Source organism: Protopterus annectens, chromosome 6.part1 (genome assembly GCF_019279795.1).
Source record: "Protopterus annectens isolate FY-2018-M chromosome 6.part1, PAN1.0, whole genome shotgun sequence".
Classification (NCBI taxonomy): domain Eukaryota; kingdom Metazoa; phylum Chordata; order Ceratodontiformes; family Protopteridae; genus Protopterus; species Protopterus annectens.
In genome coordinates this window covers 47243088-47259304 of record NC_056738.1, presented here as the reverse complement: position 1 = coordinate 47259304, position 16217 = coordinate 47243088, and the positions used below count along the sequence as shown (strand labels likewise).

Genomic DNA, 16217 nt, shown 5'->3' with positions numbered 1-16217 from the left:
ACCATCCCCCTTTTCTGTAACTTCTCTTTCCTTCACTATATTCTAAAGCCTTTGTGGTATATTTGCTTTTAGATGAAGGTAAAGTTTATGTTGTTAAAAGTGCATTTACATATATTGCTGTTTTATATATATATATATATATATATATATATATATATATATATATATATATGTGTGTATTTGCTCCCCATCTGGGGCAAGAAAAAAATGAATAAAATGACATTGGCTGCATGTTTTATATACCCCTGACGTCATGCAAAAAGAGACTGCAACCGACGCAGGACACAAGACTTTGATATTCAGGCCAACTGAGGGCAAGCTACCAGCAGATTACCCAAATGTAATGACTGCAGCAGTGAATACACTCGAAAAATCTACATTTATGGTAAGTGTACACAACTGTACTTTCTGTGGTCCCCCCTTTCCCATCCTCTGTCAGTCCCTATACGGCTCACTCCAGTATATTGGAAATATCTGTCTTGGTGGATGGACTCCCCAGACCTACTGGCGGGCAAGTCTTTTTCTTCCCTGTTCCTTCGGCCATGGTGGGCATGGACACTTCCCAGTTAGAGACCAAACTGCACGTAAATGTTCTGGAGATGAGAGCGGTCCTTCTTTCTTTGCAAGCTTTTCAGGACTGCTTTCCTCTAAGCACAATCGCAGTTCACATGAACAACATGGCTATTGTTGGTACGTAAGCAAGGGGGCACATGTTCCTGTCTGCTTTGTTGCGAGGCCATGAGGCTTTGGGAGTGGGCGATATCCTCGGGGCATTTTCTCCTTGCATTGCACATTCCCAGAGCATCCAACGTATTGGCAGACAAACTGAGCAGGGCTGTTCTGACCCCTCATGAGTGGTCCCTGAATCTATTGTTGGCGAAGCACATTTTCCATTTGTGTGGCCAACCGGACTGCAGTCCGTTTGCTTCCCCTCTCAACCACAAATGCAGCAGATACTTGGCAGAGAGCCCCCTAGAGGGGGAGTCCCCAGGGATGTTCTGACTCACGATTGGCGTCCAGTCGCCTTTATGCCATTCCACCCTCACCCTTAATTCTGAGAGTTCTTCAGAAAGCAAGACGTCTCAGGACACAGTTGATCCTCATTGCCCCCTTCCGGCCTTGGCAGGTGTGGTTCCCTTTTCTACGGTCTCATCTGAGGCCCCCCCCCCCCATGGGTGCTCGATCCGGTTCTGGATCTGATATCCCATTTTTCACTTCGTACTCTTCCAGATTTGCAATCCCTCCGTCTGACTGCTTGGTTTGTCCAATTCCGGTGATTCTTGCTAAGTCCAGACTTGCATCCCCTGTGAAGGGCATTATTCTTGCTTCCCAAAAACCTTCTACCAAGAGAACTTACAGATGTAAGTGGAAGAGATTTTCTATGTGGGCTAAAGGCCGAAATCTGGATCCGTTTTCGGCTCCTATTTCTGATATTCTTCTTTTCCTGGCTTCCCTTTTTTAGGAGGGTGCTAGTTTCTCTATGATCAAAGTCCAATTCAGCTATTTCCCATTTTCATTTCAGTGACGAACATACATTTTTTCTTGCATCTGTAAAGCCTTCTTGAAAAGTGTCTTTTTGTTACATCCTCCAGTCAAGTATCCTCCTCCTCCGTGGGATCTTGCTCTGGTGCTGCAGTCTGTAACTAGCCCCCCCCCTTGAGCCGCTGCATCTGCGACCTCAGATTTCTTTCTTGGAAGACCACCCTTTTGGTGGCTATAACTTCAGCAAAGAGAGTTTCAAAATTGCAGGCTCTTATCATTAAGCCTCCAAATTTGATATTTCACTGAGTCAGAGTGGCCTTGAGACCCCAACCCTTCCTTTATACCAAATTTGTCCACTGAAGTGAATCTCTGTCATTATATCCAGCTCCCAGTCTTCTTTCCTAATTATGCTAATAAAGGGGAATATATCTTGCATATCCTAGATGTTCATACAAATGACATTTTTATTTGCACAGAATTAAGTCCATTCGTCTATCAGATCAATTGTTTCTGGCATTTTCAGTTGTTTTGAAAATTGCTATTTCCTGGTGAATTTCTCAGTGCATTTGTTACATATACTCTTCCTTTTGATCTCCTTTGTCTGGACCAGTTAGGGCTCACTCTGCCAGATCATTGGCTACCTCAACTGCCTTTGTAGCTTGTCAGTCCTTGGAGGACATTTGTGTAGTGGCAATTTGGTCTTCTCATACGTTCATCTCTCATTACAAACTTGACTTAGTTTCTAAGGGAAGGGGTACCTGGCTTCACTGTTCTTCAGAATGTCCTTCCATGAGGTCACCCAAGAATGCTGGGTAGCAGGAGACTCTGACCCATATGTGATTAATGGTGACTAGGATAACATCAGATTAATAGTTATGTACTCACTATAACTTGATATCTGTGTTATCCATAGTCACCATTCATCATGATCCCACCCTCCACCCCCCCTTCCTGATAGATTGGCAGGTGTTTGGTGGACCTTGCCTGATGCCAGTTAGTTTCTGTCTATCTTCTTTCTCCAGGGCAATCTCAGTCTGCAAGGTAAGAGGGCAGCAGTGCATTATGGGTGGGGTGCTTGATCTAAGCTGTTGTCTAAGTGTGCCGACTCAGATCCGATGTTGGATCCTAGACCCATATATGATGAATAGTGACTACGGATAACATAGATACCAAGGTATGGTAAGTACATAACAATATGTTACAGTCAATAAAAAGTACTTTCTTTCTTTAAATATCACTAGCATTAACAGCAGTCACTGATGAGACTCCCTCCCCACATCACATTTAAACTCCCTCTTTATACCAAATAAAGCATAGCTACTTTAAAATATAACAATGCAGTTTAAGACCTTTATTGTAAAATATTTTAAGAACAAAAACTGCATTTACTGTTACATCTTCAGTCAGTTAATTGTCCTTTTAAACATTGTCGACAATTTGAGAATTATGCTTTAGAATCACCAAACCACTTTAATGCACTCAATAAATGTCCAGTCTTTTTAGCCACTTCTTGCAAAAGCAAAGTTCTCATGCCTAACTTCATCTTATGAAAAATGGCACTTTATAGTTCTTATATTTATGTTCTACTTTCACAGTATTACCGATCTTCGTCGTCCTCATCATCCACAAAACTGTTCTGTTCCTGTGGTTCGAGTCCAAGGTGCACCTGATTTTTCTATTCAGCTTCTGGGCTTTTTTCTGTCATTCAGTCATTTTCCTTTTGGACCAATGGAAATAGTTTCACTTCCAAGCTCTATTTATGAGTTTTTTTTTTTGTTTTCAGAAGAAAAATAAATTGAATCCTCTTCAACTTGTAGGCTTACTCTTTGCTGGGTAAACAAATTTTCCTAAGAAGCTTCATATTCAATCTTTCTGCAATTTTACTCTGATTTTTGTAGTTTATCAGTTCATTAGAGTAACTTCTAAAAGCTTCCTCTTATCTTTCCAACATTTTGTCATTTGACTGTACATATTCCTCCAAATTTTCACTTATTTTAAACATTGCTGAATGCATTCTGCTTTTTCCTCTGAATTACTGAAAACTATTTCCTGTACAAAAGCTGAAACCTGAACTTGTTTGCTGAAGAGCTGCAAGACTCTTTCTTAGCACAGTTTTTTTCCTTTTCCAGTAGATTTTTCTTTTCTTTCAGCATTTGTTCTTTGCTTACATCCAGGCATTATAGTGGCTAGCCCGTTTTTATTCAGATTGTTAACATTACTGTCCTTTTTTAAGCCTGTCTTTTTTTTCACACCGGGAGAGCTGTATTCATTCTGCTTTTCCGAGTACATTAATTTTGGACTTTTAGGGTTAGAATTCTTGACATAGAAAAATGTCAGTTTTAGTAGCTCTCACTTAAGCAAAAAGAGCAGTAGCCCCAAAGTCTCCTCATCTCATTTTCCACAAATAAATAATGTCATTGCAGACTAATCTTTATTTTATGCAAAAAAAAATATATGCAGAAACAATCCATTTTCATGTACATTTTATTTGGACAAAGCTGAAGACTTAAAAAGGGTGAATCAGTGGGTTGAAAAGTATCTAAAGACACTCTGTCTTGGTGGCTTTCTGATTGTCTTTTATTATGTCAAATATTTTACAGACTTATTTGGAAAACCAAAAGGGTATTCTAGTGGACTGAAGTCTACTACAGAGTCTCTTTCAAAACCGCTTCAATTGATGACATTCTGTGGCTGTGATGTGGTCTGCTGTGCACATTTCCACAAGGTAGTGTAAGATGGATGTGCTTGCCAGATCAGCCTTAAGGTGTACTATAGGTCAAGATGCTATCCAAGAAGATGAGCTGAGGACTTTTGTCTTAGAAGCTGAAGGATGGACTGGATCATGTATGTGAAGACCCACCACTGGACCAGTAATCAAGGACCCTCAATCCTCACCACTGGCAACAGTGGGGGAACGTTCACTGAGAGGATGACAAGTACACACACAGTATTTCCAGATGTAGCTCTCTGTTTCAAGTGCAGTTTCCCTTAAGAGCAGAGAGGGACCACAGTCAGTCCGGGGCTAGTTTCTCCCTCTTTCTCCAGATACCCAGTAAGACTCCCCACTGGCACAGCTGCAGATTTGAGATCTCAGCTGAGTGGCCAAGCCAAGACCTCCAACACCCTCTCTATCCAACCAGTGCTTCTTCATGTCCCTGCCCAAGTAGCTGACACACACACTCTGAGGTTTGATTTACACACACACACACACACATGCGCGGGCGCCTGGGAAAAGTTGGCACAGGTTTACTAGCTATGCACCCCCCTTTTGTCCAGACTATAAGGTGGTTATCTCTGCCTCTAGCCACCCCCTTATCAGCTACTTTAAGGCTGTTAAAGGGTGTCCAGTCTTACTGTGTAATATTAATACAAATGGTAGTTTGACCAAGAGCAAGGCTATTAGGAGTGGCCCAAGCAGTGTCACCAAATAAATTTGCAAGTACTCTCAAAACTTAAATATCTCTAGACAGATTGGCTACAATGAAAAGTTTAAATGTATTTAATAATATTAAATAAAAGAAGAAACTAGTATATAATCACAGTGACAGAGTTCAAAATCACAGGAAATGTTTAAACCAACATTGCAGGACAGTCTCAAATAATGATAAATATCTGAACGTAAGCTTTGGTATATTCCTGACTATATCTTATAGAATTTTACCTGTTCCCTAGTAACGTTCTTCATCAGAGCAAGGCGGATGTGTTGTGAATGGTTCCTGTGTTTGTCAGGTCCAAAACAGAATACAGAACTCACTGTCCCTCTCAGAGTGTTCTCAAATTAATATCTCATCTCAAATATTACTGCTGAGATAGTTTGCAGAATGACATAATTTCTTGCCATCTGACTATCCCAGGTGAAACTCACCACTGCTGGTAGCTGGCAGTATTTAACATCTATCTGTGAAAATACATAGACCTCCGATCTTTGGCAGATGCTGGAAGTCATAAAGCAATTGCAATTCCTTCATACTTTCAGAGTGAGTAATTAGGTTACTCCGAAGGCAATGCAGAAAGCTTCTCAGCACAGACTCTGCAATGAAAACTGAAATATGCCATCTTTTATTGCGTAGCCATAAAGTAATTTAATATCGGCTATTTGAGTTAACCTCCTGTATTCCAGTTTCCACTGTTAAAATATATACATTTAAGCAGTTACAATAGTGCATGTACATTTCTATTCTATTCCGTCCGGTAGGGCATGTGGTTACATTTCAAGCAGCACTTTACAAAAACGTTTTCTACACACACTTATGTACCAGCAGTTTGATAATACACATGAATCTACCATTCTAATACATTTGTAACACAATCATCTTGTGTAAATCATGTTGATATTCACAAGTGACATATAATTATTTACAAAATTCCAGGTAGCTGTGCTTGGCAGTATCTCCCTTTGTTACAGTGTAAAATATGAAAGTTGTGTACTTAACATAATGATTGGGATTCATAATCCACATCTATTTACTTTAGCCTAACCCCCACTTTCCCCATCCCTGGCTGATGGGTGACCCTATTGGGATCTTTAGAGAAACATTTAATAAAGTTTTGAATTGATTGTAGCACATCTGAGATCTTGATTCTTTGCAGTACATGAAGCTTAAGCTGCCCTGACATTGCTTAGAGAGAGAAAAATGTGCAGTGTTTTGTAACTTTGAAAACTTTAACACTCTTATTGTTGTCGCAGCATTCAGATGCCAAGTGTACTCTAATCAACTAACAACTCTGTAGGCTGTTACACTTCCTGTGTCATGTTTTTGTCTTTTTGTGATGAGTAGTAGAGTATTACAGCTTTTAGCTCTATCAGAACACTTCTGACACTGAAGGCACACGGGACGAAAATGATTACAGAGAAGACGGTTATTATGGCAGGAAGAAGGGGAAATCAGAAGAAGTTGAAAATTGTGATAGAAGGGAAAATAGTGTAACAGATAATCAGCTTCAGTTATCTGGTAGGGGTGGTTGAGGAGAATGGAAGATAAAATGAGAGGGAAAAAGTTAGAATGCTGCAAACCAGCTGTCAGATTAAGGGTAGAAGCTGAAAGGTTGAGAGATATAAAACAATAGTGCAACCAGTCTTCTGTATGGCAAAGAAACCTCATCAATGAAGACAGAGCAGTTGAGGAAACCTGAGGTGATAAAAATGAAGTGTTAGAGATGGATGATGAGGTGTGCACTATGGGACAGATGAAGAAATGAGGATATCAGAGCAGAAGCCAAACGTCATGAAGAACCGATTACTGATGTTCAGTCATACATGCAGGAAAGCAGAAGATAATATGGGAGTCTTTAAGAGGGAATGAAGATGTCCAGTCAAGAAAATGATAGATTGCATGAGAGAAGACCTGCAACAGTCAGACATGATGGTTAACAAAGGTAGGAGAATGGCATGAATTGATAGAGATAGTGACAGATCTGAAGTAGTTAACTTCATTTGATTAGCAACCTGTGGGTTTCTGATCAGATACAGATACGAGCCGGCAGCATACCAAGCAAAAAGATCTGAGCTCCAAGCTCCTCCCCCTACTGCACTGCAACCTCCTTCCAATCCTCAGATCTCGTTTGCCGCAGCTTCGTCAGCATGGGATTCTTGAGCTCCAGGCAAGTGTCATGGTTTTTTCTCTAAAGTTTTGGTCTGTGTGTGCCCCTTTTGATAAATTTGAGGTAATTATTAGTTATCCACGATAATTATTGTTTTTTTTCCTTTCTTGAAAGTTGAAAACTTTCGGTTAGTGTAGGCCCCCTTTCCCGCCAGTCGTGTGTGTTCACTAAGATGTCAGAAAGTGACTTTCTCTAAGTGCACAGAGTGTGGCCACATGCTTTCACCAGCCGATGGTCACACTCTGTGTGTAGTTTGCTTGGGGGTGGCTAATTTGTCTTCCGGCTGCAAGATTTGTGCGACCTTCAACCCCCGAGCCCTGTGGGATTGCAGGAACAAGTTAATTCTGGCGGGTCTTCTACCTGCAGAATCAACTTCTGCCTGTTCTGCTGCTTCCTCACCAGCCACGGCTGTGGCTGTTCAACCTTCTGTCCTTTCTCCCCTGTTCGGAACTCACCCTCCCAGCTTACCACAGGGAGAGAGAGAGGCCAAAAAAGTCAAAGAAAAGCAGAGAGAGACAGGGAGACATTTGGACAAGGATAAGGATAAAGATAGAGAGAGGGGCCGCAAGCAACAGGCCGAGTCGGATCCAATGGCCCCTCCCGCTATAGTAATCTTGTCTCCAGTAAAAGTTACCAGGCCATCCTCTCCTCAGCTCCATTCACCACATTATTCTCCGGAGCCGGAGAAGGAGGCTAGACCACTCTCGAGGTCATCTTCGCGTCTGCTCTTCCAGCCGGCGTCTGTGGTGTCCTCCAGATCGACTCTGAGCATCTCTGAAGCAGACATGGATCGGATGATGCGAAGGTTTCTACAAACTCAACTGCAGATGGGGGTACTGCCCCCCCCCCGATGCGGGGAATTCGGCTCCGTTTTTTACCCCGATAGCTCCTTCGGATCCGAGGAGCCCCGGAGTCAGGGGGTTGGCACCGATAATGCCTTCGGCCTCGTCGCCGGCCATGCCCTCGTGTCTGTCGGATCCGAGCTCTCGGAGCCGAGAGTTGGGCGTCGGATCTGAGGGGATGAGTGTGTCATCGGCTCAGTTGTGGTCAGGGCATACAGTCCCTTCGGGTCCGGCCGTTCCAACCTCGGCTCTGATCCCTTTGGATCCAAGGGTCTCGAATACCAGTTTCATGGAGGCTGGGTCTCCCTTGGCATTCAACGTCATGTAGAGGGTTCTCTCTGAAGGATTGAGACCCCTCACTCTGTCCATCCCTGCTCCCTTGCAGCTAGGTTTGTCTTCCATAATCCAGTCCCCCCAAGGACAGCCTGTGTCTGTTGCGCCCCAGACAGTTACCTTGGAGGAACATGAAACCATTTGTGAGCCCTCCCTGGAGAGTCCACCCGAGGAGGTCCCTCACAAACACCAGTGTAAATGGAGGCACTTGGACTCCCCCGAGTCCCTCACCGAGGATACCGACTTGGAGGAAGGGGAAGGTTCTCCCAAATCACCCCCCCCGAAGACATCTCCTTTGGAGACATTATGGAAATCCTTCACCATGGGGGGGTAGTCCGCCCAAAAACCTTCCTCTGACGAGTCGGTATTTTTGGAGGCGTTCGACACAGGCCCATCTACCTCTTGGGTGTGTGTCCCAGCCAACCCTCTGGTGGACTTTATTGCCACCAGAGCTTGGAGGGAACCGGACACTGTGGAGCCTGTACACAAAACGCCTGACAGAATATTGAGTCCACCGGCAGATAGAGCTTCTTGGAACAAAGGCTCCCTGGTTGATGCCATGGTGGTGGTGGTGGCGGCCACAAAAAAGGAACTCTCCCAAGAAAGTTCCTCGGTCCACCCACCAAACAAGGAGTCCAGGGCTATGGACCATCTTGGAAAGCGGACCTTTGCTTCAGCCACCTTTACTATAAGGGCGCTGAATTACTTGGCCCACGTAATTCGACTGCAGCGGGACCTAGTGAAAGAGTACACCGAGTCTCCCCCGGAGTCCATGTTTGCCGAGGATAATTTTTGCGACTTCTCGGAACCTTTCAAGGCATCCTTCGCTAACGCACCCTTTGACAGTTCCACCCTGTTCGGGAAGACTGTCCGCGATATGCCTGTCCAGAACGAGAAAGACGGGAAGATGCTGTCAGCCGTCGGGATCCGCTTCTCTAACTCTCAAAGGTCCTTTTCCAGGAACCATCGAGGGCAAAAGAAGCTGTGGTTCCGGAAAACTCAGAAGTCCCAGAACGCTCAGGACTCCTCCTCCCCCAGAGGCAGAGTGGGACAAGGTGGACGCCAGCCCAGAGGCAGAGGGGGGCCGAAGAACTTCGGGTCACATGAACCCTTTTCAGAGCGACCCACGCAGCAACCCTGAGGAGTTACCCAACTGCTCCACTCTGGAGGCAGTCGGGGGCGAGGCACTTTTCGATGCACCTAGCCCAATGGTAGTCCATCACAACAGATCGCTGGGTGCTTCGAATAATATCCAGAGGCTATTCTATTCCCTTCATAAACAAGCCTCCTTACACAAGGCGCCTCCCAGACGTCCCACCCACTCAGAGGGAGGCCGCGGCCTTGGAAATACAAAAGCTGCTAGAAAAAAGAGCCATCCAGCAGGTGCCCCCAGACCAGTCCGGATCAGGCATCTATTCCAGGTTCTTTTTGGTGCCAAAAAAGACGGGGGACCTAAGGCCGATTCTTGACCTGTCAACAATGAACCTGTTCGTTGCCAAGAAAATGTTCCGGATGGTCACGCTTCAATCCATCCTACCCTTCCTGCAGGAGGAAGGACTGGTTGTGCTCGATAGACCTCAGGGATGTGTACTACCATATTCTGATGGACAGGCGATCCAGGAGGTTCCTCTGCTTTCGGCTAGGGGCCAGTCATTATCAATTCAGGGTCCTACCCTTCGGTCTCACCACAGCCCCCAGGGTGTTCACCAAGGTCATGGCAGTTGTAGCGGCCCACATGAGACTTCAGGGCATTCAGGTCTTTCCGTACCCGGACGACTGGCTCCTCACTGCCTCCACCAGACATGTACTCTTACTAGCCAGAGATTTCTTTCTCCGGATATCACCTCCACTAGGGATTGCCATAAATCTGAGGAAGTCTTCCCTTCAACCTGTTCAAGTGTTAGACTTCATAGGGGCGAGAATAGATTCTCGTCGGGCCAGGGCATTCTTAACCCCAGACAGACTACACAGCCTGACACTTCATGTGTTAGTGCTTCTGCAGTCCTCTGCACCCCCTGCAGAATTAGTCCTGAGAGCCTTAGGGTCCATGGCAGCAGCTATCAACCTGACCCCTTGTGCTCGTCTGCATATGAGAATTTTACACTGGACATTGCAAGTTCAGTGGTCGATTCTTCATCAACCTCTAGATTTTCCGATCCCTCTGAGCAGTGTGTGCAGAAATTCTCTCACGTGGTGGCTCCAATCTCGGAATTTGCAGGAGGGACGTCCCTTTCTTGCACCCCAACCCCAAGCCACGGTGACCACGGATGCCTCCTGCCTAGGGTGGGGGGGGCATTGTTAGGGCAGGACTGTTCAAGGCACGTGGACTCAGAACGAGACTGTTCTGCATATAAATGTTCTAGAGATGAGAGCGGTCCTTTTAGCGTTGCAGGCCCTTCATGCTTATCTACCTCTGGGAACTATTGTGATCCAGTCAGACAATATGTTAGTGGTGTGGTATATCAACAAACGGGGGGAACCAAGTCTTATCCCCTTTGTTGAGAAGCCATGAGAGTCTGGGAATGGGGGTTTTCCACCAACCGCTTTCTGAAAGTAACGCACATTCCGGGTTGGTCCAACATCTTGGCGGACAAATTGGGCAGAACTATCCTTTCTCCCTACGAGTGGTCTTTGAACCCTTGTGTAGCAGAACAGATCTTCCTCAAGTGGGGTCAGCCTTGCTGCGATCTCTTCGCATCACCTTCCAATGTGAAGTGCAGCGAGTTTTTCACTCTAACCCCCCCCCGACGGGGGAAAGCCCTAGAGACGCTCTTGTTGATGCTTGGCCACCCGGTCGTCTTTATGCATATCCCCCGCTTCCGCTCATGATAAAGTTCTTACAAAAAGCTCGCCGGTTGGGGAGCAGATTGATCCTCATAGCCCCATTCTGGCCTCGTCAAGTCTGGGTCCCCTGCCTACGGTCTCATCTCATAGCTCCACCTTGGATCTTGGATCCCGTTCTGGATCTGATTCGTCATCCCTTGGGAATGCTTCCTCCGAATCTGGACATCCTGAAGCTCACAGCTTGGCTGCTCCAGTTCCACTAGTTGCTAGGACTCCTGGTTTCTCTTCTCCTGTTAAATCTGTCTTGGTTGTGGCACATAAATCCTCTACCAGGAAAATTTATTCTAGCAAATGGAGATGCTTCTCCATTTGGGCTTCACAGAGAAATCTAGATCCTTTTACCGCTCCGATCCCAGCGGTATTAGACTTTTTGTCTCATATCTTCCAGCAAGGAGCCAGCTGCTCCACAGTGAAGGTCCAGCTGGCGGCTATTTCTCATTTCCATGTAGGGGACAATTTAGGCTCTCTCGCTGCTGCCAGAATTTGTAAGACTTTTTTGAAAGGCACTTTTCTTCTGCGACTTCCTGTTAAGAATCCGTCCCCGCCGTGGGATCTGACTGCGGTTCTTCAGGCCTTAGTTGTGCCTCCTTTCATGCTATCGGCATCTGTTGACTTAAAATTTTTGTCATGGAAGACGGCCTTTCTGGTAGCTATAACTTCAGCAAGGAGAGTGTCGGAGCTGCAAGCTCTTTGTATGAAACACCCATATCTTGTGTTTCATAAGGACAAGGTGTCTTTCAGGACTAATCCATCCTTTCTTCCTAAAGTTGCTTCTGATACAAACATTAATCAATCTATTAATTTGCCTGTCTTTTTCCCTAATTTTCAGAACAAAGGGGAATATAAACTTCATTTGCTGGATGTTCACAGGCAGTTACGTTTTTATTTGCACAGGATGGCGGCCTTTCGTAAATTTGATCAACTTTTTGTTTCTTTCGCTAAGCCCATTTTAGGGAAACCAGTTTCAAAGGTGACTCTTGCTGGGTGGATTTCCCTTTGTATCCTACAAGCATACAGAGAGCTTGGTTTACCAGAACCAGTAGGAGTTCATGCAATTTCTACACGTTCTGTGACAACGTCTGCAGCATTCTGGTCTAGAGTTTCTGTGGATGACATTTGCTCAGCGGCTACCTAGGCATCTTCTTACACCTTTATTAATCATTATAAACTGGATTTGGTGTCTAGAGGAAAGGCTTCTTTTGGCTCTGCAGTGCTCCGGAATATCCTTTCTTAAGGGCCTCCCAAGATTTCGGGTAGCTGGGGACTCTGTCCCACAGGTTGCTGATCAAATGAAGTTAAATACTTCAGATAAAGAAATTATGTACTCACCATAACGTTCCATCTGAGTAGGTAAACTTCATGTGTCAGCAACCGCCCCTCCCTCCTTCCCTCTTACCTTGGCGTTTTTTTGCTGAACTCGATGTCCAGAGTTCATGAGTTGAAGGTTTGTCCTTGGTTTAGGGGTCTCAGGTTAGTTTGTTGGTTTCATGTATGGAGTGGCAAACTCGATCTGAGGATTGGAAGGAGGTTGCAGTGCAGTATGGGCAGGGGGAGGAGCTTGGAGCTCAGATCTTTTTGCTTGGTATGCTGCCGGCTCGGATCCGTATCTGATACGAAACCCACAGGTTGCTGACAAATGAAGTTCACCTACTCAGATGGAACATTATGGTTAGTACATAACTTCTTTTTTATGCCACACCCCAAGCCTGTGTAGTAAATTTAGAAAAATAGGGGGGATGATAAATGCTTCTGACATAGTTCAATAATGGCTTATGTGTAAGCTGTAGCATAAAGCCCATTAGTAATAGCTACCAAGGGGTGCATAATGAAGCTTGTTATGTTCCTTTCTGATGTTAGAAAGGTTGAATAAGAAATTTCTCTTTTTTGCTGATTTTGAAGCAGTCAGTGTTTTCCATGTTTTTGGAGTGATAGCCACTGCTAAATTGGCTTGCTTGGCAAATGCCCACCCCAGGGCTACTTCCTGCAGTGTGATCTCTTCTCTGTGAGGTTGTGGCATTGGACATCCCCAGACTTCCCCCTCTCCTAGGCAAGATCCATCAAAAGCCCAAGCATCTAATCTCACTGTGGTTGCCTGAGCCATAGTTAGGGCTATATGCTTCTATTCCACAAGAGCCGAATTAGTGAAACTTTTGTATTTTTATGTAATCTCAGATTGACAAAATACTTAATCCCATTTTGCAGTAATGCAAGGCAGAGGATGTTTAATGTTGTAAGAGAGGTGTATCTGTGCAGTCTCATAATCTTTTATTGTTTTTATGTAGGCTGTGTACTTTTGACATGCACTGTGAGTAAGAATAAAACATGTCTAGTTGTTTGATTTCATTTTTTCCATTGCAGTTGTGGATTTGCATGTTTCTGCATATTCTAAGTAATCGTTTACTTCAACAGGACTAAGAATTAAGAGGTGGACTGTATTGTATCCCTTAACATACTTTTGCATTAAGAAGTACAAGACTTAACATTAGGATTTTCTGTTATCTTTATTGCCTGCAGAGCAAGCAGAAAGCAGGTTAGATGTGGTTGGTTCAACCGACTCCTTATTGAAGCATTACTCCCTGCATCCCTCACATCCCCATGAACTTATATATACCAACTCTGAGATTGCCATACTGTGGCGAAAATGGAATATTCTGAGAAATAGCATTTTGAACTTGGTATATGTAAGCCTGTTCTTTCGGCCATTCATTCTCCGTATTTTGGAACTCTGTCTACCAGGTCCTGACAGTTCAAATGGTTATCTTTCAACAACTGCAAAATGTGCTGGAAGGTGCCTGTCATGCTTCTAAGTGGGCATTCTTCTCCTTCCAGTTTAGTGAGTGTGTGTGCGTGCATGTTCATGTCCGCATGTGTGTGTGTGTGTGTGTGTGTGAAAACCTTGAGTCATGCAGTGTTTCCTTCCACCTTTTGAGGATTGTCCTGTGAGTACTTGGTCTAACCTTTCTTTTGGCTGTTTCTGGAGCAAACTGCTTCCATTCTTCAAAGTGTGGAATTTCTTTTTTTGGGATAGAGTGGTGTGTGGTTTAATATGCTAATGGACTTGACAACAAATAATTCTTAGATATTGGATTGGGTAGCTCTTGCTGAAAAATGAAGTTTTATCTAGTTCTCTTGAAATGGTGATGCCACATTAATTCTGTCAAAATCTTTTGTTTTCCTATCTCTCAGGTTCCAGTCATTACCCCCACATAGAGAACGATGGGATACAGTGCTATTTGTTGGTGGTCCTGTGTGGTGCATGGAGTGGTGCCCTACACCAGATGGCTCTGCTGCCTGCCAGCATGCTGCTATCTATTGCCATAGAGGGATGGATGATAGACATCAAATGTCCCGTCCATTTGCAGAACCAGGCCTTTTGCAGATTTGGAAGATGGGTCGCTTGAGTCAGGAAGTCCGGTAAGCATTTTCCTCAACTGACTAGAAATAAGCTGTGTTAGTGATTTTCATTCTCAGTGCACAGACTGAAACTTGTCTGAGAGGGGAAAAAAAAAACATAATGGCATACCACACAATGTTCTGAACTGCTTGACGTACTGATGATAGTTTCTTCAAGTCTTAACTGTTGATGTTCATCGTGTTTCACTGTTGCAGTCATTACACTTGGGTTATCGTGCTGGCAGGCTACCCGCAGTCGGCCAGAATTCCAAAGTCTAGGTCCGGTGTTGGTTGCTGTCGCCTCTTCCCTGACGTCAGTGCGCCAGGGGTATAAAAGATGCAGCCGACACCATTTTCTTCAGTTCTTTCTTGCCGCGTGGTGCCCGAAGCAAAAGCAGTTCGCAAGTACCGGTCGGCCGACTCCTGAGATTTTCGAAATTGAATTTCAGAACTGAAGTCTTCAATAAAGCTAAGTACCCCATTGGGGAAACTTTTTCTTGCTCCAGACCGATGTCAGTAAAAGTTAACAATTGTATTTCTTGTGGGAAGCAAATACCTCATAAGGATTTTCACTCTTGCTGTATTCCTTGCCTAGGCCCTGACCACGACGTTGCTAGTTGTCGGTTTTGTGCTAGATTCAACCAAAGCACTATTAAGCGTCGGTTTGATTTTGCTTTACATTAATTTGGCCGAAGATTTAACTACGTAATGCCGTCGGAACAACCGACGACCAAAATTCATAAAAAAGACAAAGAAAAGGTCAGGCATCCAAGGTCCAAAACCGACGACGAAGCCTCTTCTAGGCCAGTCGCCGGTTCTCAGTGAGGCGCTTTCGCAGCCCCTGACACCCGCTACCTCAGAGCCACAGGCTGCATCCGACTCCCACGTGGAGACACCTAGGCCTCTGGAAACTCAAGGTATTGGGCCTGCGGAAACTATTCCCTCAGATGGGTCTGGAGCCGCTGTGCAGGCATCGGCTTCTGAGGGTGTTTTTATACGATGTCCTTCAAGGATGCATCTGCAGTCCTAACAAATGGGTTGTCCTGTCGTCAGGCAGCCCTTCGGTCGGCCGGATTCCAAAGTCTGGGTCTGGCCTCGGCTGGTGTCGCACTTCACCCGACGTCATCTCTGCTGGTCTTCGGGTATAAAGGCATCAGCCGACGCCATTTTCCTCAGTCTTTCTTGCCGCGTGGCGCCCGAAGCAGAAGCTGTTCGCAAGTGCCGGTCGGTCAGATCCAGAGATTAATACTACCGAATACAACTTCGAAGACTTCTAAAAGCTAAGTACCCCGTTGGGGACCCTTTCTTGCCTCAGCCGATGTCAGAAAAAGTAAATAACTGTTTAACCTGTGGGAAACAAATACCTCATAAAGATTTCCACTCTTACTGCTTACCTTGTTTAGGCCCAGACCACGACGTAGCAGCTTGTTTAGCCTGTGCTTCCTTCAACCGACGAACCCTTAGGCGTCGGTCGGAGTTTGCTGAACAGTTTTTCGGCTCAGACTTTGCGTACATTATGCCGTCGGATACTCCGACTACCCAAATTGTTAAACGCAAAGAAAAGGACCGGCACTCTCGGTTTCGGCCGAAACCACGGTAAAGCAAACCGCGAGTGTCTCGGTTTCGGCCGAAACCGAGCAAACGGTTCAATCTACAGCCAAATCCATGACTACTACCGAGGCCCCTTCTACCCTAGCTGAATCGGCCTCTGAAATTTTGCCT

General features: G+C 45.0%; 1 protein-coding gene across 1 annotated transcript in view; it reads left to right on the top strand.

Annotated features, from left to right (window-relative positions):
* GTF3C2 (general transcription factor IIIC subunit 2) overlaps window positions 1-16217 on the top strand; it is a 2978836-nt gene that overhangs the window by 1382147 nt on the left and 1580472 nt on the right. The window contains exon 8 of the mRNA XM_044075341.1: window positions 14289-14516. Coding sequence (XP_043931276.1) covers window positions 14289-14516 — 228 coding nt within the window. The remainder of the gene's footprint in view (window positions 1-14288; window positions 14517-16217) is intronic.